The sequence below is a fragment of the Hydra vulgaris genome, chromosome 14 (assembly GCF_038396675.1).
Source record: "Hydra vulgaris chromosome 14, alternate assembly HydraT2T_AEP".
Lineage (NCBI taxonomy): Eukaryota > Metazoa > Cnidaria > Hydrozoa > Anthoathecata > Hydridae > Hydra > Hydra vulgaris.
This window is the reverse complement of record NC_088933.1, coordinates 22,141,999-22,164,264: the sequence shown is the minus strand read 5'-3', so window position 1 is coordinate 22,164,264 and position 22,266 is coordinate 22,141,999. Positions and strand designations below refer to the sequence as shown.

Below are 22,266 nucleotides of genomic sequence, written 5' to 3'. Positions count from 1 at the left end.
GTTATTTGCCATATTATTGAGCAATGAAAATGTTAATTAAGCTATAAAATTATTACTTTAATGTTTAACAATTAATTTAACAGCTGTAAAATAACAATGTCGTTAAAGTATGTTGTAAACACAAACTACACTACATATTAGAAATAATTCATATAGGAACTTAATTTTATATAAAAATTTAAATGAATAGCATTTTTTTATTATTTAAATGTTATATCATTGTTGTATGAATGTGCATGCAATATGTCAGAAATATATTTGATGTTTTAGTATTTTTACAACTAATAAGGTATAAATGTTATTTTATATTTTTAGTTTCCGAAATAATATTTCTGGAGACAAAAAATGCAGTTTTTAACTACGTTCATTTCAAGTTTCCTAGTATTCTATACTTCTTTTATTCGCGCAGAAATTCTTTCATTATGTTCAGAGGTAATTAGTGTCTTTTGATTTTTTAAAGTGCAAAATATATAGTAAAGTGTTTTAATTGATAAGGAGTAATCTTTAGCAGTTAGATTTAACAGCATAATATCAACTACAATTTGTTATGTGATGCCAGAATCTAAAAATATGCATAGAAAAATTTGAATGTATGTTCTATCGTATTTGCCTCATTATTGTTGAGTGTGTTTTATGAAACATTTTACAATTTGTAAGACTAGATTTAGAATAGGATTTCTGTGCTTGCATTTAATGCTAAATGCTACAAAAATGAAACATTTAAAATTTTTAAATGCTTCAAAATGTTGAAAAAACAAACCTGCTTTTTCTATTAGGTTATTACAGGCTAAGGTACAACATGGGCTACCTCATAATATGATATTAACAAGAAAAGCAAATTCTAAAAACTTCAATATAAAAACATTTGTGGTTTATGGATGCATTTCAAATTTCTGATTTTGTAAAAAAATATAAACATTAGTAGAGAAAACTTGTTTTGCACAAATTTTTAAGCTCTACCCTTTTTAAAACACTGATATTGAGCTCTTCACCGGTATTGAATGTTACATATCCCTGGTAGCAATTTTAAAATTGGGTTATAAATTTAGAAAGTAGATTTTTGATGGTTCATAATAAAAAAAAGCAAGAATTAAAGTAGTGACAATTTTTTAGTTTCTTTATAAATCACTAAGTAAGCAAGAAGTTTGGAGTTTGATTCCCATCAAGTCTCTGGTAGAGCCACGCTCAACTTGTTTCTGTTTTTTTTTAAATGATTTAATAGACTTACAGTGATTTCATTAGTGGGTACTCGCGGGAAAGTTGTAAAATCAAAACTTTAAAATGAGCAATTTATGCTGTAAATGCAATAAAATAGAGTTATTGACTGTACATTATACCTTGTAATAAAAAGTTGTTGCTTACAGGGGCGTCCTAGTTTCTACATACGCAAATTTTTTTTTTAATTCCCGTAAAACACATTTTTTAATTGTTTTTTACTCTTTTTCTCATGTCTTACTTTTTTATATTTTTATTTCTTGTCTTATTTTACTTATACATATTTAAATTTGATTTTTTACTATAAAATATAATTTATTTAATAATTTAATTATTATGAATTTTGGATTTTTTTTCATTAATTTTCTAAAACAAATATTTATAGATATGAAACAAAATTTAAACCTAACCCTAACTCTAAACTTAACCTGGCCCAGAATTTTTAACAAGGCCAAAAGTAGCAAGGCCAAGACCCAAGGCCAAAAGTTACAAAGACAAGAGTTTTAAGGTCAAGAATAAGAGTTTTAAGGCCAAGGCCTATGCAAACATTTTCAAGACCAAAGACTTAAATTTTTGCTTTAAGTTAAGGCCAATTATTAACAAAACTGTAGGTAACAATTGCTGTGACAATAAAACCACATGTTGTAAAAATAAACTAAAAAATGCATTAAAAAAAAGAATGAAAACTTTTAATTCTTTTTTTTTCTTTCTCCAAACTGCAAATTGACTCGGTCCACAGTCAACCATTTCTAGATATTGTGACCCTTTATACTGTATCACATCACAAGCAATTCGATATCACATATTTGTAAATGACGGAGGTTGATATTTGACCGGCCCGGGTTTGATAAAATATAGCTGGGACCGGGCCAGGTTTGTGACCGGGGCTGCATAAACATTTATACATCCTAAAGTATATATTTTTTATTCAAAATTCATGTTATATTTTGTATATATATGCATATATAAACATCATTATGATCAAAATGATCATCATAATCATCATTACCATCATTATCATCACCATCATCATCTTCTCTTTCGGCAAATACTACACCATAAAAATACCAAAGTTTATATAAATATGAAAGAATATTGTATGCCAGCATCTAAATAAATAGCAAACATATATGTTTATATCCATAATATGCAAAAAGCGCATGTCAGAAGCTTTTAGTCCTTCTGGACTAAAAGTTTGGAAGCTTTTATTCCTACTCTTCAATTAAAGTCAAACCTGATTCTACTCCACATTTTTCACCATCTTGAGCAGTTGCTTTATTAATCATTTTTTAAATCTTTTTTACAAGAACATCTCTCTTAAGAACAATTGTCCTTTTATTATTCCAAGAAGACAATATAAAAAGGTCTTGTCTGATATTAAGCTCTGTTATTCTCAGTTTACTAAATCTTGTATCTAATATCAAATGTTAGGTTCTATAGACTTTTGGTTAGTCTTCAACAATGTCATTAACTAAAGTAAGTCTAACATTTGATCTCTAATTCATGAGTCTTATCTTTTTACTTCTCCCCAGAACAAGGCAGAGTTATTTGCAAAGAAATCTTACCCTGATTTTACTCTTGAATATAATGGCCATACTCTTCTTGCCAGTTAAACAGATTAACTTATTGTTAAACATCCAAATCACTCTGGCTTCTAATGCTAAAGTTAATTCTCATTTAAACACTTCTACAGTTTGTGCTCCAGATAAGATTATTATCATAGTCTTAAATAAGTGTTCTCCAGAACTCTCTTCAATTTTTGCTAAACTTTTAAAAATTGCTAAATGAGTGGTTCCAATTTTTCAAAACTCTAGAAATATGTTGGCCTCTCCAAATAACCTACAATTAGTCTTGACTCTGTTATTAGTTTCTTCATATAAAGTTTTTGAGATTATTAACTTATTTCTTTCTAACTGCAGTATTTAAGTTATTCTTAAGGCCTACACTTTTCTTTATTTCAAGTAACTTTTATAGTACCACAAGGTTCTATCTTTGCTTATGTATTGTTTCTTATCTACAATAATGATCTTCATAATAATTTTACATCTAAAGTGGCTCTATTTGCTGACGAATCAACTTTTTACTAATGTCTTGACAAATAATCTTTACTTTTTTGTTGCTTAAAACAAGCAGTCAGTTTTTAATCTGATCTCTCTTCTGCAACAGCCTAAGGCTTGCAGTGGCTTGTGGATTTAAATTCTGAACCTAAAATCCACAATTTTTGTTAGACAATAAAACACATTTATTTACTGCAAAAAAATATTGTAGTATAGTTGGCATTCTTATATTGACAAATAACAACCCTCTTACTCTCAGACAAAGTCTAAAAGATCTAGACGGTATGGGTGCCCAAAAAAAAGCGTCCAAAAATTATTTTTAATTTTTAATTTTTCTTTTGCTTTTTTATTAAAAAAAGAAAAAAAAATTTCAGTTTTAAATGCAGTAGTAAATAGTTATTTTTCAGTTTTTTTAGCTACCTTATTTTTTCTTCAGGACAATAAAATGAATTAAAAATGAATTATTTTTTTACGTAATTACGCGGCGTAACTATCCTTTGGTTACAAACTGAATGTTAGTTTTAAAAAAATGCATGTTGTTACAAAATTTTGTAACAACATATGTAAATTGTAACATAACATGAGTATAATAAGTACATGAGTAAATTCGACATAAGTAAATTCATAAGTAATAAGTAAAGTTACGACATTTGTAAGTTTCGAATCTTAATTTGAAAAACTTGTTGAAAAATTTTATAATAATGGAATGTATTAAAAACTTGCTTTTTACGAAAGAGAGAACAATTTTAAAATATCCATTCGGAGTAAAGTTAACTTTTGTTTTATGGCAATTAAGAGTAAACTGCTTTTTATAATAAATGAACAAAAGTAAAAAATTTTAGACAATATTTTCTGCACAAATTTTATTTTTGAATGAATAAACTTTTAATGCTTGCTATTTAAATTTAAGTGAGGAAAACAAAAAACACATTGTAAATTTTTTTCAGAAAGATTTCCATATTCTTTTTGACTTTTAAAATCATAAAAACAACAATTACAATAACTAAATAAAAGTTTATTTAGATCTGTTTAAAGTAACCTATAGTAAATGTTATTTGTTAAACATAATTTTTTAAATTATACTTAATTGATTAAATTGATTATAATTATTTTAATCAAAAAAATTTAACATTTTTAAGTTATTTTCACCATAGTTAATTCTTCTGTAATTATCTTTAATTTGAAAGGCGCCTTCAATCACTTTAAAAATGATTACCTTTAGTAAAAGTTAAGTGAACAGGTTTGCTAATATTTAAATCAAAAATTAAAAATTAAAATAATACTAAATACGTTTATTAAATGTATTTTATGTAATTTATTAAGTTTTTATATTTTATGTAAATATTTTATGTAAATTATTAAAAGTGTAATATATTATGTTTTTTATTCGAATAGTTATTCGAATACAAGATGTAAAAATATTTTGTTAATTTAATATATGCAAATATTGATTAGCAATTGTTTAAAGCATTTAAATATTTAATTACTAATTATTTAAAACATTATTAACTACTAAAACTAAATTTTAAATAGTTACTTACTAATAACGCGTTATTTGCAACAAAAGCGTTTATTAAAGTCTTAAGTAAAATAGTTTTCTTATCATAACTAAAGTAATATCGTCCACCGGTAAATTCATGTATTCAAAAAAATACCTTTAAATCAACTCCTTATCTTAGGATAAAACTAACTAAGATAAACACAAATGATGATTGAAAAAATGATAATAAAAAATCATTGACGCGGCACTGGTTTTAACTAGAAGAGGGAAGGAAGGAGGGGTAAACTCAAAAACACCCCCTTCACCCCCACCTCCTTACATTACAAAAAAAAAAAGCGGTATCCCCAATTAGACTCTGGGTTCATCACTGTTAGCCCTGCTTTATCTGCCAAGCTTTCATCACTATTACGATAAACCAAATTTGATTTTTAGCTGGGGCCGGCTAAAAATCAAACTTTTTGCAAACGGAGACACTTCCTAATAAGGTTGCATTTCTTTCTTTTTCAACATGGTCGCTTTTAAAGCTAGTTATCATAACTTCCAGCTAAATCTCATTTAGTTAAATTCCATCCTTTTAATATGGTTGTTCCTTCATGCTTAAAAGACTTCATTCACATCTGAAACCAAAAGGAAAAGAACTGTGTTGCAGAAATAAAAGATTTAGACTCAAAATTAATTAAATATATTGTTATTTAAATGATCTAACAATGCAGCAGACTGTTTGCCCAAAAAACATTTTGAAATTATGACATAAAAGGGTTTTTAGGCAAAGATGTCAAAATATATGAAGAAAATAAGAATATTCTTATAAAGTTTATAAAACAATCAATTTCCTCACACACTTTTACTTGGCCATATAAAGAAAATACTTGCTGGATAAGCGGTAAGATAAAAGAAGTAATTAATTTTTAAAAAAACCACATTAACTTTAATATGACAATTATATTAAAATATTTGTTACAAAAGTTTGAATGATAATTATGGTAGATATAAGCGCTATTTACTAATAAAAAAAATCAAATAAAATTAAAAATTTATTTATCTTTTGTTTTTATTTTATTGTAATGATTGATTTTTTTGCTTGGAAAATGCTAATACTTTAAGCTTGAATATAATTTAGTTCTGATAAAAAATATATGGTTTAATTTGAAACTAATTTATCAAAAACATAATTTTATTTTTATAAAAAAATAGTATAATTTAACATGGATTTATAAAATATATAACTTAATTTTGATTTAAAATATATATTAAAGTTTATTAAAATTAAAGTTAATGCTTCGGTTTATTAAGTTAAATTAACTTGACTGTCAAATTTATTTAAAATTATTACTAAATATGTTCAACAATTAACTTTTATTTATTCTTAAAAAAATGTCAAATTCACATTAGGCTATTGCGTTTAGCATTTTTTTTTAAAACAAGGCCTGCATATGCAATGGTATAATTATATGACATCATTGCAAAATGATTACAAGTTTGATTTTATTGTTTTAAACTTTTATATTAATGTAGTTAAAAAATGATCTTAAATTATATTTATCTTATGATAGAATGTTAATTTTGTTTGTTACACCATATTTTTAATTAAATAATATTTTATAATACAAGTAATGTTTTACATGTTATTTAATTATGTAATTTATTTCATAATTACATGAACTTTTGCACCATCACATAAATCAAATAATTTTTATGATATTACTTGAAATCTAAACCTCAACACAATGATGAAGCAAATAATTTGTTTCTCACTTGCAGGTGTCAAATAAAAGGGAAGAGGTGAAATAATAGAGGAATGGGAAATAATTTTAAAAAACTTATAGTCAGTGGTTTGAAAAAGTAAATAAATAAATTAAATTTAATAGAAGTTTGGAAATAAAATTATTTTTTATTTTTGCCTAATAAGCTTCTTATAAATTTTATATTCAGTCTTTCTACCATCTGATTTTATAAACTAAATGGGTTATCTTTTTTATGTATATTTTTAATACTTTGCTTGTGTATAAAAAAAACTTCATGCATCAGACAGAAAATCAGACATACAATGTGAGATAAAATCTTCAATAACCAACTGAAAAGTTATTCAAAAAGTCAATGGGGTTATTTAAAACCTAATTTTAATTTAAGCTTTATTATAAAAATCATTTCATGAACTGGATAGTCAGGGCTCGAATTAAGAGTATCGCGATCGCAAATCGCGATTACTTTTCGCACCTTCGCGATTAGTTTTTTCTTAAAATTTGTTTTTTCGCGATCTTTCTTTTTTTTGTGATTATTCTTTTTTTATTTTAAAGGATTGATACTCTATTCGCGAATATTTAGTGTTCTTTTACAGTATAAAACTGCAGTGACTTCTGTAACGATAATTTTTTTTTAAAGCAGAGCATAAAGTAAAAGAAAGAAAAATAAAAGATTTAGAAAATCAATTAGCAAAAATGTTCAAATGCAGGAAAAAGACCGATTTTTTAAGGAAGGAAAAATTTATAAAAAACAAACGATTAAATACCTATTCGAATCAAGAAATAAAAGATTTTGATTGAAAAAAGAAATAAAAGTTAATTGATTGAAAAGTCACTTTCTTAACTCGAATTCTCAAGGGCTTTATTCCGATTTAGCTCATTCATTATGAACAAGTTTAATGATATTTTTATAAGTTTATTTTGCGAAGAATAGTGGAAGGCAATATAGACTCTAAATAGTTATTAAAAAAAAACTTTAAAGTTTGTTAGTACACTTGCTAATTTTAAATTAATAGCAATAAATGGATGCAAATAAGGACCACAGATGCAGATTATCTACAGTTAAAAAGTGGAAAAAACATTTTATTTGCGAGTTAGAAAACAATTTAAATGGAAATGAAGTTATAAGATTAAGATGCAGTTTATGTAAACAATTTGAAAAATGGATAAGTCAAACAAAATTGTTTTCCATGACCTGGATCAAACCAGGAACAATATCAATAAAAAAATATTCACTGGCATCGCACTTAAGCAGTGCGCAACATAAAGAGGCCATGCGAATTCATCAATAAACAACATTAGGTTCAGTTTCATTATCTAACCATGTTATTCATAATACACCAATTGGGCGTGGTTTACGTAAAATAGCCTAAAAGATGCTGACTCATTACGGAAAAAGTTTAATACTGCGTATTACTTGGCAAAACGAGAGCGTCCATTCACAGATTATCCTTATTTGATTGCAATAGAAAAGAAGAATAAGGTTACAAATTTAGGAAATTCTTATGGCACTGACCGTGCAGCTGCAATATTTACAGATTACATTGTCACTGTAATTAAAAACAAATTAACTGAATGTTTAAAAAATTGTAGATTTTACTGTGTTCTCTGTGATGGAAGCACAGATTCAGCTGTATCCGAACAGGAATTGATTTACATTCTTTATTTAAAAGACGGAAGTCCGAAAGTAGAATTCTTATCTATTGAAACGGCAGAGAATTCTAATGCTGTTGGCCTGAAAAATTGTATAACAGACGCTTGTACAAGAGTTGGTATTACCAATTCTTATAAACATCTATTGGGTGTAAATCTTGATGGAGCCAACATTAATCTAGGAGCTTATGCTGGTTTAGGCGCATTACTAAAGGAAGGTTCTCCTTGGCTGGAAGTTTTACACTGTTTTAACCATCGACTTGAACTTGCTTTAAAAGATGCGTTTGAAAATTTATCTGCCTTCAAAACTGTTGACGAACTACTTTTACAACTTTATCACTTGTATCAAAAGTCACCAAAGCGCTACCGAAAACTACAAAGGTTAGCCGAAGCTTGAGGTAATAGGGTTCCGAAACCAACAAAAGCATGCGGAACTCGGTGGATTGATCACAAGTATAAAGCAATGAAAATTGCTTTAGAAAATTATGGTGTGTTTATGACACATATTGAATCATTGGCTATAACAGACTCCCAGGTAGCAAAGAGAGCAGAGTTAAAGGGTTTTTTAAAGCGATAAAAAAATGCGTCTGTGCCTATTCATTTATCAATATATCTTGATGTTTTATCTCCCCTTTGGCGTCTGAGTTTAAGTTTTCAGAACAATATTCATGATCCAATAAAAGCTGTAAGAAGAGTTCAGGAATTTACATGGACAATGGCCAAGCTGCAAATTCTTCTAGAAAATTCGCTAGACAATTTGCTTGATGATAAAAGTGTTATGACCCATTATAAAAAACTGTCTAAAGATATTGAGACAATTGATTCAAAGCAATTTTATCAAAATATTGCACTTTCTCAATATACCAAAGTTAATAGCCATGTTCTTGACCAGTACAAGCTAATTATTGCAAATATTACCATATGTATGGAAGGCCGTTTTCAATCTCTCCAAAAATCACCATTGTTTATACATTTGGTAGCTTTACTTGACGTTTATAACTGGCCGTTAAATGTGAATGATGGAACTTCTGGCGATAAAGCTAACGGTGAAGTTGTTGAACATTTTTCTGAATTTTTAATTGGTGTAGATGTGATTTGAATAATATACTTCATGAGTGAATCATTTTAAAAGCATACATGTTTCCCATCATAAGTAACAATCAAAATGAGTATTATTTGAAAGTTTGGGAAATTGTTTTTCCAAATCAAATTTGGTCAAAGAATGCCGAATCGTTCTTGATATTTTTGAACTATTTTTAATTTGTCCTTTTACAAATGCAAAATTAGAACGAATGTTTTCATGTATGAATCACGTAAAAAATGACTGGAGAAGTTGTCTTAGACGAGATCTCTTAGAATCTTTACTTCGGATAAGTGAAGAAGGTCCTGAGATTGACAAATTTGAACCTGATACTGCTATGGACGAATGGTATAATGATAAAGTTAGACGATTGTCAGGAAATTTTCATCGTTATCCGGAAAAAAGAAAAAGAAACTCAGGAAAAACAGACATTGATCTAGCGACAGTTACAATATTGGATTTGGAAGAAAGTGAAAGCGAGGAAGGAAACTAAATATTCTAAGCATTAAACTAGTGAAATGATTACAAAGCGATCAAAATATTTACGATTACGATCTAATACTTTTTCTATTAGCAATCAAAAAAAGTATTAGATCGTAAAAGATTCTATTATTTAGACACATTTTTTTCTTTCGGTTTATTTTATTGAAGTAAAAAACTCTAACTTTTATTAAAAAATACATTGAATGAAAAAGCAATAGATAGAAATATCATGGGAATTTGATAAGGTTACTTAGATAAGAAAACTTACTTAATAAGAATTTAATTATCATTCTTGTTTGTGATTGTGCGGGTTTTCGTGAAAATGTTAAGTTTTAACATTTTATCACGATAATGTTTTCATCATTTTTAATAGTTTTTTATAACTGTTTCAAATTTATAGATTGTTTTGTTAGAGTTTTAAATAATTTTTTTTACTGTTAAAAATTTATAGAAAATTAAATACTCTAGTTGTTTTAAACAGTTTAAAATATGTAAATAAAATAGAGAATGAAATAATTAATTAAAAGAAGATTATATCAAGTTCATTGATTTTACAAAAATACAGCCGTTAGATTTAATGCAATATAATAATAGTAATAATGTAAATTATAACTAAAGCTACTTTACAACTGCTGAACGTAAATGTTATGGCATCTTATGCAAAAATGAGACTTATTATATATGTTATTATAAATAAGTTAAAATAAATAATGCTCCCTCCCCTCCGGCGGGAGTGGAGGAGGTTTATGAGCAACAAACAAATCGCGATTAGAATTTTTTACGTTAATTCAAGCCCTTATAGTGCTATTGCACAGATTGCAAAATTTTTATTTTTTTTTATTTTTATTTTAATATACACTCTTTATTAATTATATTATATTAAAAACTTTAATATATATATATATATATATATATATATATATATATATATATATATATATATATATATATATATATATATATATATATATATATACATGTATACATACACAGTGGCAGAAATTTTTAATAGAATTTTTTGCTAGATAAAACAGAAACACCAAACTATCACTCTATATTTGTACAGTGCTTACCTTTTTCATAAACTACAGTAAATAGTCAAGTGAGAACTTGAAGAGTTACTAATACTTACTATGTCCACCCTTAGCTAAATGCAGCTGTTCAATTCGTCGAGGCATAGACTCAATAAGATCTTAAAGGTGCTGTGGAGTGATGTTATTCCAAGCATTTTGCTGCAAATTCCAAAGTTCATCCTGATTGGGTGGCTTTTTACCCCTGATTGCCCTAAACAGGATTTCCTATACATGTTCAATGGGATTCATATCTGGGCTCTGGGGTGGCCATTCCATTTGCTCAACACCCTTATTGTGTAAGAAATCTCGCTTAGCTTTATGGCAAGGTGCATTATCATGTGGGAAGATAAAGGAAACTGTCGATAAAGGAAACCTGTGCCTTTATCGAAACGCTATATCTAAATATTAGAATTGTTTTTTAATTTGTTTATGGAAAGACGTTGTTGCTTAGTTATATTATCTTTTAATTTTAATTTTAGTGAATTTGTTAAAATTTGTGAACAGTTTTGTCGTAGAGTTTCTGCCTGTGTTGGTTTTTTAAGTTTTTCAAGTTGTAAAGCGCAAGTTTCAAAAAAGCGCAAGCGCAAAATTGTAAAGCATTAGTTATAATATCCATATAAGGAATTTTTTTCTGCAGTGGTACAAAATTTGAACCTAAATTGAGTAGCTCAGTTGTTGATTTATTATTATTATTATTATTATTATTATTGTTATTTATTATTTAAAACACCTTCAAAAAGAAATTGATTTTCTAATAGACATATTTGTTGAAAATGGCCACGGCTAGAACATTCTAAATAATATTACTATAGACTATTTAAAAAATGGTTCAAAAAACACCACATGTCAACCATTAGATACCCAACCCTTTATAAAACTACCTTGGATACCAATTGTTGGTTCAAAACTTCGTAAAGAATTTCGAAAACAAAACATAAAGGTTATTTTCACATCAACTCCCAATTTAAAAAATATTTTTTGCAACAATAAAACTAAACTACCACTAAACACAGACCCTGGCGTATACCAGCTAAAATGTTTATGCGGTTCAATATACATTAGTGAAACTAAAAAGAAGGTGATATCGAGATGTATTGAACACTAGAAAAACAGCTTAAAAGAAAAATGGTCCAGTTCGGGTGCAACTGAACATTCCAAAACATGCCATGGTAAGTTTGATTGGTTGCACCCAAAAACATTATCTGTAGCCCCAGAATATCGAACTCGAAAAATCAGAGAGTCACTCGAAATAAGAAAAGCTAGGATTCGACAGGAGTTGAGAAATAGTGATGTGGTTCTCAATCGGGATGACGGTGATAACATGACAACTAAAACCTGGGGCCATTTTTTAATAAAATCTGCTGACATCAGTTATTTGAGAAATTTTTTGTATTATATTTTGGCTTATTAGTGTTATCTTTTTAACGGTTTGTTTTTACTATAACGATTTCTTTGTAACTATTTTATTTATTATACCTGATGACGCTGATCACGATAGATCAGCGAAATATCAAAATAATTATATATTATTAAAAAATATATATATATTTAAAAAAAAGTTTATACGCAGCCGTATTTATTGAATTCTACCTATATATATATATATATATATATATATATATATATATATATATATATATATATATATATATATATATACACACACACACACACATATATATATATATATATATATATATTAGTGATGTACCGATTAATCGGCATCGGCTTAATCGGCCACTTTTTGTACAATCGGAATCGGTAGCGGCATCGGCCTTTTTTTATTAATTTACCGATATGCATTACCGATGGCATTTTAATACTCTTATCCTGCATTTTGATAATAATTAAATAATAAATAATCTAAACTTTATGCATCGCTTAGAATTTTTAGAAAAATTGTTTATTTTGACTTAGTTTACAGGCAAGTTTATTTATTCTTAAAATAATGTTTATAAGCTTTAATTAAACAGCTGGATGTAATTATACTTTTATTACTATAATGTTGTTTTTAGTATAATTTTATTTTGTATTGTTTTATTGTTATACTTAAAAGTAACTTATTTAAGCATTGTTATCTATATGTATTCAAGTATTGCTATCTATATTTTTAAATGATTGTTATTTAGATATCTAAATTACTAATAAGGTAATTAAGTTGCAGAATCAAATATATATTTAGAATGGCAGCAGCTTTGTTTGGAAAAGATATTCCAATAAAATCACGCAGCTGGGTGTGGAAATATTTTACTATTTCTCCTGAAGATGCTTCAATTGCAATATGTAGCCTATGTAAAATGAAGATTACAAGAGGTAACAAAGAAAAAACATCTAAGTCTTTTAACACAACAAATATGTTGTCTCATATTAATACAAAACATAAAGAAATAGCATGCAAAGAGTTGAAACTTAATGAAGAAGAAAACAAAAGAAAAGCAGAAAGTGAACAAAACGTATTCAAGAAAATCAAGTCAACTCATGCAAGTTGCTCAAAACAGTCTCAACAAACTTTGTTTCAAACAATTGAGAGAAAAAAGCCCTGGGATATTAATGATCACAGGTCTAAATTAATTAGTAAATATATTGCAGAAATGATTGCAGTTGATATTCAACCTTTTTCTATAGCAGAAGACATCGGATTTCAAAGATTGTTAAACCATTTATGTCCTAACTATTGCATTCCAAGTAGAAAATACATTAAAAACTCTGTTTTTCAAAATATATACAACAAGGTCAGACAAAAGGTCCAAAAAGAAATAAATGATGCTTCATATATTTCATTTACAACTGATGGATGGGCATCTACCAACGGAAAATGCTCATTTCTTAGCCTGACAGCTCATTGGTTAACTAATGAATTTCATCAAAAATCAGCAATTCTTCGAGTTTGTCAACTCAATGTATCGCATACTGCCAAAAATATAAGTGAAGCAATTCAAAGTTCTATGAATGACTTTCTTATTCCAAATTCAAAGGTACATTTAGTTGCTAGAGACAATGCAGCTAATATGGTAGCTGGCATAAGAGAGGCAGGTTACAACAGTTTGCCGTGTTTTTTACACACTTTGCAACTTGTGTTGAATGATGCTGTATTTGACCAGATATACATTAAAAATATATCAACAACTTGTAAAAACATAGTAACCCATTTTAATCATTCGCCATCTTCTTTTGAAGCTTATCAAAAATATCAAACTAGTTATCAAGTGCCAGAAAATAGGTTCAAACAAGACATAACAACAAGATGGAATAGTCAATATTTTATGTTTGAAAGAATTTTTGAACAGAAGCGTGCTTTGATCCCATTTTGTTGTGATAATGACAACTCTAAACTAAAGTCACTGGAAAACAATGAATGGATTATTTTAGAAAAATTACTACGACTATTAAAAATGTTTAATGATATAACAAATTTGTTAAGTGAGCGTGAAGCAATTGCATCTGCTATAATTCCAACTATACAAGTTATAAAAACCATGCTGGTTCAAGCTGAAAAGTCTCCCTTGTTTTTAGGATTAGGGACAACTTTAAAAGAATGTAAAAAATCAGCGAATGAAAGATTTGAAAAATATCTCAATGACAAAAATCTCATTTTAGCCACATTTTTAGATCCGAGGTATAAAAATAACTTTTTTCCAAATGAAGAAGCTGATAGTTATTTTGAAAATATTATTAAATGGCTTGTAGATTGCTCAAAAAGTCTTCAACAAAAAGATCATATGGAATTTGAACCTGAGGTCAGTTTGTCATCAAGTACAATAAATCTAGATTTCGATTTTTCAAAATGCTTTGAAAATTTTGTTAAAAATAAAAACAATTTAATCGAAAACAAATCAATATCTGAAGTTCTGCAAGAAACAGAAAACAAGCATTATTTAAAATTGAAAAATGAAGTTTTAATTTATTTGAGCCAAGACATTATCATGCAACAAGATAGCCCTATAGTATGGTGGAGAGCAAATAGAAATAACTTCAAGCAATTAGCTCCAATAGCTCAGAAGTATTTATCATGCCCTCCATCTTCTGTTGAAAGTGAACGGTTGTTCAGTTGTGGAGGACAAGTTTACTCTTCAAGACGAAATAGGTTAACTCCAGAAACAGGAGAAATGCTTATGTTTTTACATTACAATATTCGTATACACAATTTTAAATACTAAACATTGTGATAACTGCTATTGATGCTTTCTTCAGTTATTATTTTATTATTTTTTTTGGTATTTCATTTTGAATTCTCTTATTTTATTTTGAGAATATATATATATATATATATATATATATATAGAGAGAGAGAGAGAGAGAGAGAGAGAGAGAGAGAGAGAGAGAGAGAGAGAGAGAGAGAGAGAGAGAGAGTTAGAGATAGAGAGAGAGAGAGAGAGAGAGAGAGAGAGAGAGAGAGAGAGAGAGAGAGAGAGAGGATTTTTTTTATTTGCTTTTTATAAAGAGATTAAAAGTAAACTGCTTATCATAATATTTTCTTTTTAAAATTGAAATAAAATACGTTCCTCTAAAATTGTATTTATTTTTTTGAAAGCTTTCTTTTTATAGTAAAAAAGATAAGAAATGTATATTTTTTTAACTGAGTTTTTCTAACATCTTTTAAAGTAATTGTTTGGCTCTGATTTGGGTCCAAGTATTTGTTTACCAGTACGGATTCCATGAAAAAATTTACAAGATTTATAGTTCTATGGCTTTATATCTTCAAAACTTTAGTAATTAGTTAATTCATCGGCATCGGTATCGGCCTTTTCCTATCCATCGGCATCGGTATCGGCATCGGCCAAAAAAGTGTTATCGGTACATCACTAATATATATATATATATATATATATATATATATATATATATATATATATATATATATATATATATATATATATATATATAAATACACACATATATATATATATTCTCGTATTTTAATGCATATAGTCAGTCAATGTATGTACATTCTAATGTGCAATTCCCTATTTAAGTCAATTTTGAGTATATATTATATATATCAAGTATAACTATTTAAAAAACTACAATAATTTTCAATATTTCACAATCCATGCAAAAGTGTTATCTAGTTTACAAAATGAGCTAAAAATTGCAAATTTTGTGAAATTCGCAATTTCGCATATATTCTTTTTAATAAGATATATAATGCAAACAAAGTCAATAATATATTTAACTATTTTAATATATTTAACTATTTTTTATTGTACTTAAGTTTTAGTTGGTCATAAAAACAAATTATCTATTTTTAAGTATCTATTTTTTATAGAAACTAAAAGATATTTTGTTGTTTAGTAAATTGTTGATTTTGTATGTTGACCCCTCAAAAATTAACTTTTAAAATTTGTGACCAATTTTTTAGATTGCCATTATGGATAAAATGTGACATTAATATCAGTGCTTTATAAAAGTAGATCAAGAGTTGTATATTATAAAAAGAAATGTTTTCTAAAATTTTCTTTTAAAAATATAAAGCTTGGAAATATGAACAAAACATGCTTTTGGTTAATATTTTGGGGAAATCAAAAAATTTCAAATATATTTCATAAAACACAAAAACAAAGGTTTTATGTTAAAATATTTAGGATTTTTTTTCTTATTTATATAAACCAATCCACCAAGTTTTATCAAAATCTAAGGAAGTTCATGTTAGAACCCTTAAAGTTTATTTGACATCAACCTTATTGGCATCAACCTTTCACACCTTACATACATACCTTGGCATCCTGCCGCTACCAACTCAGCGCTTGAGTAGTGGACCTTGTTTTAAAGCGTTATGCGTAGAGAGATATGCGTATGCCTTAAGCGATTTTTACATAAGCAGTAAGGGATTTCGGTTAAGCGACTTTTTATCATTTTTTACCTTTCAAATTATTCAATAATAATTGATTTAAAAAAAGTCACATTAACTTTTGAATGACTTTTATGTAAAAATATTTGTTACAAAAGTGTGAATGACAATGTTTGATATAAGCATTGTTTACAAATGGAAAAAACTCAAATAAAATTAAAAATTTATTTGTTTTTATTTTATAATAATGATTGATTTTTTAAGCTTGAGGCAAAGATCATAAAAACATAATTTAGTTCTGATAAAAAATTTATGATTTAAAACTAATTTAATAAAAATATATAATTTTGTTCTGATAAAAAAAAATATAATTTGATTTAGATTTTAAAAATATATAATTTCATTTTGATTTAAAAATATATATTAAAGTTTATTAAAATAAGTTGCAAATGCTTGGGTTTAACTTAACTATAAAATTTATTAAAAAATATTACTAAATTTTGTTCAATATTACCTTTTATTTGTTCTTTCAAAAAAAAAGCTCATTTTTATCGCAATTGTTTTTTCAGTTTTCCTTCCTAAACATTTTTTTTTTACTCAAAATTAAATTTTAAATAAACGACTACATCAAAAATTTGCACAAAATGTAAGTTAAAGTATTTTTTATAACACAAGTTAAATTCCAGAGATTATTTTTTAATAAGTGATATATACAGCGATATAATTTTAATGATAAGATAATAAACTTTTAAACTTTTAATAAATAAAGTAAATAAATTAATGTAATTTTTTAATTTGTTTTTTGCTAATTTTTTTTAAATAAAAAATCATTTGTAATTGCAAAGCCACAATTAGAACTTTAAGAAATAATCATTTAAAAAATTTAACATATTTTAATTCATTTATGCAAATGTCGAGAAAAGAAAGAAATTTGTTAATATCAAACATTTAAAAAAATGCAATATCATATTTAATTTTTTAATATTAAAAAAAAAAAAAATTAATTAACATTTCCTTATAGTAATAATAAAAAAGCTGTTAAATAACATTTAGCTCGTTTTGCGGTAATTAATATTATTGCAGTAATTTCAAAAAAATAGTTTCTTTAAAGAATAAAAAAATAAAGAGAATTTTATGACATCAAATATTGCGGTAATTTAGCTTGTACCCCAATTAATTCTTATTCATCACCAATAAATAAATTATTGTTATAATATTTATTATTAATAATAAAGTTGTTTTTTTAATTTTAAGTTTCATATAAGTTTAAAAGTTGTTGTTATAGTTGTACTATTTTTTATTATTGTAGAAGCAGATGAAGTATACATATACAACCTGTGATGATAAGGGTAATCATTGGAGAGTTCAAGTACCATTAACTAATGATTGTTCACTAAAAACACCTTTGGCCCCTACCATAGGGCTTCCGTGTGGTATTTGTCATTATTTATATTTTTATGTTTGCATATATAATAGAGTTGTATTTATGCGTATGTATTTACAATTAAATGTATCATGTGATATAATTTGAAATTTAATAATAAAAATAGTTTATCTGTGCAAATTTTTCATTATTTTTCTGGACTTTTATTTCCTTTTGATTATTTTTAGATTTCTCCTGTGCTCCTCATTTTTGATTATTTTTAGATTTCTCCTGTGCTCCTCACTTTTGATTATTTTTAGATTTCTCCTGTGCTCCCGGACAATATTTAGATATAGTAACTCAAAGCTGTTTAAATTGTCCAGAAGGATTATTCTCATCTGGTGATACTAAAAGATATTCAACTTGGCCATCTCTTCCTGAAGGTTTTTCTACACGAGGTTCTGAAGGAGATGATCAGTCAACAGAAGCAGGAAATAAATGTGCTGAGTAAATATTTACAAATAATAGCTATTATAACCAATATATTATATATAAGTAATAATATATTAACTATATATAACTAATATTGCTAAGGTTTATTTTTAAACTGACTGCCTTATACCATTTGTCTGGATTGTCAAAGATTTTTGTACAGTCGTTTTGACCAGCTTTAGTTATGTGGTGTTTTTTTTTTAAGTGCTGTTTGGTCGGCAAGAGATGATTACTTGGAATCAAACGGATCATATTGTAAATCAATCCTCATTTATGAAGTCATTGTAAGTTGAATAGTTTATTGAATAAAAATAATCTACTGTATTCAGGGTTCCCACTCCTCCTTAAATATCCGTAAAAAAAAAACCCTCCTTAAAAGTCCTTAAATAACCGTAAAAAAAGTTAATATTTGACTGCTCTCCTTAATTTCTCCTTATTTTTATTTTTTTAATTGTCTAGGAAATTTTATTAAAGTGAATGGATTATACTTATTAATAAAGAATAAATATATAATTCTTTGATACTTTGCAAACCTATGCATCTATTATATATATATATTTATATTTATATATACATCAAGTAATAAATTATTTTATAATAATTTTTTTGTTTATATTTAAAATGAGTTGAAAAAAAATAAGATTCTGTTTTTAATGTTATCTTTTTCTCCTTAATTTTCCTTACTCTTTCTTTCAAAAATTTGTCGCTCGTGACCAAATCTTCTTATATATTAGAAAAATATCTTCTTAAATCTCCTTAAAATCCTTACTTTTAGCCTCAGTTTTAATAGTGGGAACCCTGGTATTTTACTATAGTAAAAATCATAAATTTATATTAATCAACATAAAAATCAAAATCGATGTTCAAAAAAAAAAACTTTGTCTTAAACTTTTTAAAATCCATAACATTTGTCCTAACCAACCAGTTGTAATTACTACAATATGCTATATTAATTGATAGATTAATCATATCATCCATCTTATTTTTTTACTTCATCATTTTGATAACATTTTTTTAATAAAATATAAATTGTTATGTATTGCAGTTATTTTCAGTATCAATATAGTGTACCATTAGGACGGTGTCACAAGATTTTACAATTTGGAATTCTGGGATTGATATTCGGACAAACAAATCATTTTTATAAACATATCATAAGAAGTACAATGTATTTCTGATTTGTTTATATTGGCAATAGATAAAAATTTCAATGAGGTTGTTCTGTTAGAAAAATGATGTTCCTAAAACATTTTTAGAAAAAGATGTTTTTGAATGTAATGTCAATAAGTTGAAACGATGACGTAAAAGTTAAGGAGGAAAAAGGTCTGAATTAATATTAAAGGTTTCTATTTTAGCAAAGTAGATAGTAGTTAATGGTGCAGAAATCACAAACTATGCAATATTTTATCATTAATCAGTGGTAATTTATTTTTACCCAGAGTCGGTTTGCGCACATTTCTGTTCTAAACTATTTCATCTATGTTTAACTATGTTCATGTTTATTGTTACATAATTAAATCTATTTCAAATCTATGCCAAAACAAAATCACAAGGCCAAAAAGCCTTTTAAGAAGGTACAGGCATTTTTAGATAGCTGTTTCATTGAAAATATTTGAGAGAATATTGTTTTAACTTTTAATACTATAAATACAAAAAAATTTAATTAATAAAAATTAACATAAAAAACCATCGTCATCATCAAGTTGTCAAAACCATCGTCAAAACAATCTATCATTCACTAATATTCATGATCTTCAGAGTAACTTTTCTTTTGTTGAGTCTTTACTCTTGCAAAGTTCACCAGACCTACTTGCTCTTTTTGAGAATAATTTGAGTTCAGCTGTTTCATTTTGTGATCTTAGTGTTAATAGTTATCTTCTTTTAATTGGTCACATGCTTTCACATTTGTGACAAATTGAAAGAAAAAAAGAAAAAAATCACATGCTTGGCATTTAGATTCATAAGAATTCACCCTTTTGTCGGAAACTAAGTTTGAATCCACAGACTATTTTTTTATATGCCTTTGTTTAGCACCACTTCAGTCTATCACTTTTCTCTCTGTTTTATATCGCTCTCCTTTATCTCAAGACTGCACTTTTTGATGTTATTTCTTATCAAGTTGACCAAGCTCTTTTTTTTAATCCCAATGTTGTTGTTGATGACTTTAATGTTCATCACAGTGCACAGTGTATCGCTTCATACAAGCTAGGTGGACAAAAATATTTTGTTTTGTAATTTCATTCCTAAGAATGTAGTTAACAATATTTTGGTATTTTATTGATTAGTTATTAGGGTGGAGCGATTTTGAAAATTTTTGAAATTTGATTTGCCTGAGCAGCAAATCAATATCTTTTGGTGAAAAAAGAACCTTACTCTTTTTTTTTTAGTTTAGATGAGTTCTTGAGGTTCCTCTTTGGATTCTAAATTTTTGATGGGTCCTAATATTGTTTAAATTTTTTTTTTCTAAACTATATCAACTTGGTACTTAAAAGAAGCAAAATAATATGCTGATTTTGAAAATAATATTTGTTTTTATTTAAAAATTAAAATTAAAAAAGTAGAGTTGTTTTTTTCATTAAAAACCCCCGTCCTCAACAAAACGGGGGTTTTAAGGTATATATTTGCAAGTATATTTTTCACTAAAAATTTTTTTTAATAAAATTATTATTTATGAAACAAGCATTTTTTTCTGCTTTTTTTGAGTCCAAGGTTGATATGGTTTAGAAAAAAAAAAATTCAAAAATATTAGGACCTGTCAAGAATTTAAATTCCAAAGAGGACCCTCAAGATCTCATCAAAATCAAAAATATTTTTTTACTTTTATCTTATAATTAATAGACATTTATTCGTGTCTCAGTAATATTGGTTTTTAAACTCTTTTTTTTTTTGCTATGAAAATCGCTCCACCCTATTAGTTATGCCGTAGGGTAGCCTGGGGAGGCAGGGGGCAATTACCCTGCACGTTTAAGCTTAAAGGGGCGCCAAATAGTCAATTTTACTATAAAAAGTTTTTTTTTTTAAATTTTATTGTAAAAAAAGCGATATTTCAATTACTTATAAGTTTTTGAAAGTTTTTGTCTTGAAAAAGATAATTAAGTAATAAAAAAAAATACTAAATTTCAACTCATAAATAATGCAATAAAATTTTGCCTAAAATAAAAATATACTCACTACAAATATACAAAATATAAAAATATACTCACTACACTACGTAAAATAAAAAAATATTTTATTAATAATTAATTATTATCGGATGAATCATTGTTATTTTCACTACCCGATGAATCGGACTCTAAATAATCTTCATCGTCATACATAATTATATTTTCATCAAGCTGTGGTGGTATTATAGGTGAGATAATTAAATTCAAAACTTCCAACGGTAGTTGGAAGTTTTGAATTTAACGGTAGTAGTAACAGGCATATAGTACCACGGATACAGATTAATATAAAGAGTTTTGGTTTCAGAACAAAGCTTTTCAAATTTATAATAGTTAATATCATAGCCAGAGGAAGGTGTTCTTAATAAAATGCTGAAATTTTTAATGAGATTGATGTCTAAACCTATAATCTTGCCACTCAACTCTGGCTTCATAAAAAACCTGCGAGCTGTGTTCCCATCATTTGTATTCCCAAAGCCAGGTTTTGGTTTATCTACAATAAGGCCCATATGTTTTTTAAATTTTTGTTTAATATCTTCTGAACGTTTTTGGACAGTAGATTTATCTTCATCGCTTCTAACTTGCCACTTTTTTATATCTAAACGATAGCTAATGTGTAGCATGCACTTAAAAAAACGAATCCACGCATACAAAGTA

The 22,266-nt window shown here is 26.7% G+C and overlaps 1 protein-coding gene across 1 annotated transcript in view; it reads left to right on the top strand.

The window, feature by feature from the left end:
- Window positions 1-273: 273 nt before the first annotated feature.
- Window positions 274-22,266, top strand: part of LOC100209448 (endosome/lysosome-associated apoptosis and autophagy regulator family member 2) — a 97,184-nt gene continuing 75,191 nt past the window's right edge. The window contains exons 1-4 of the mRNA XM_065818325.1: window positions 274-432; window positions 17,903-18,026; window positions 18,277-18,463; window positions 18,654-18,732. Coding sequence (XP_065674397.1) covers window positions 346-432; window positions 17,903-18,026; window positions 18,277-18,463; window positions 18,654-18,732 — 477 coding nt within the window. The 5' untranslated portion in view covers window positions 274-345. The remainder of the gene's footprint in view (window positions 433-17,902; window positions 18,027-18,276; window positions 18,464-18,653; window positions 18,733-22,266) is intronic.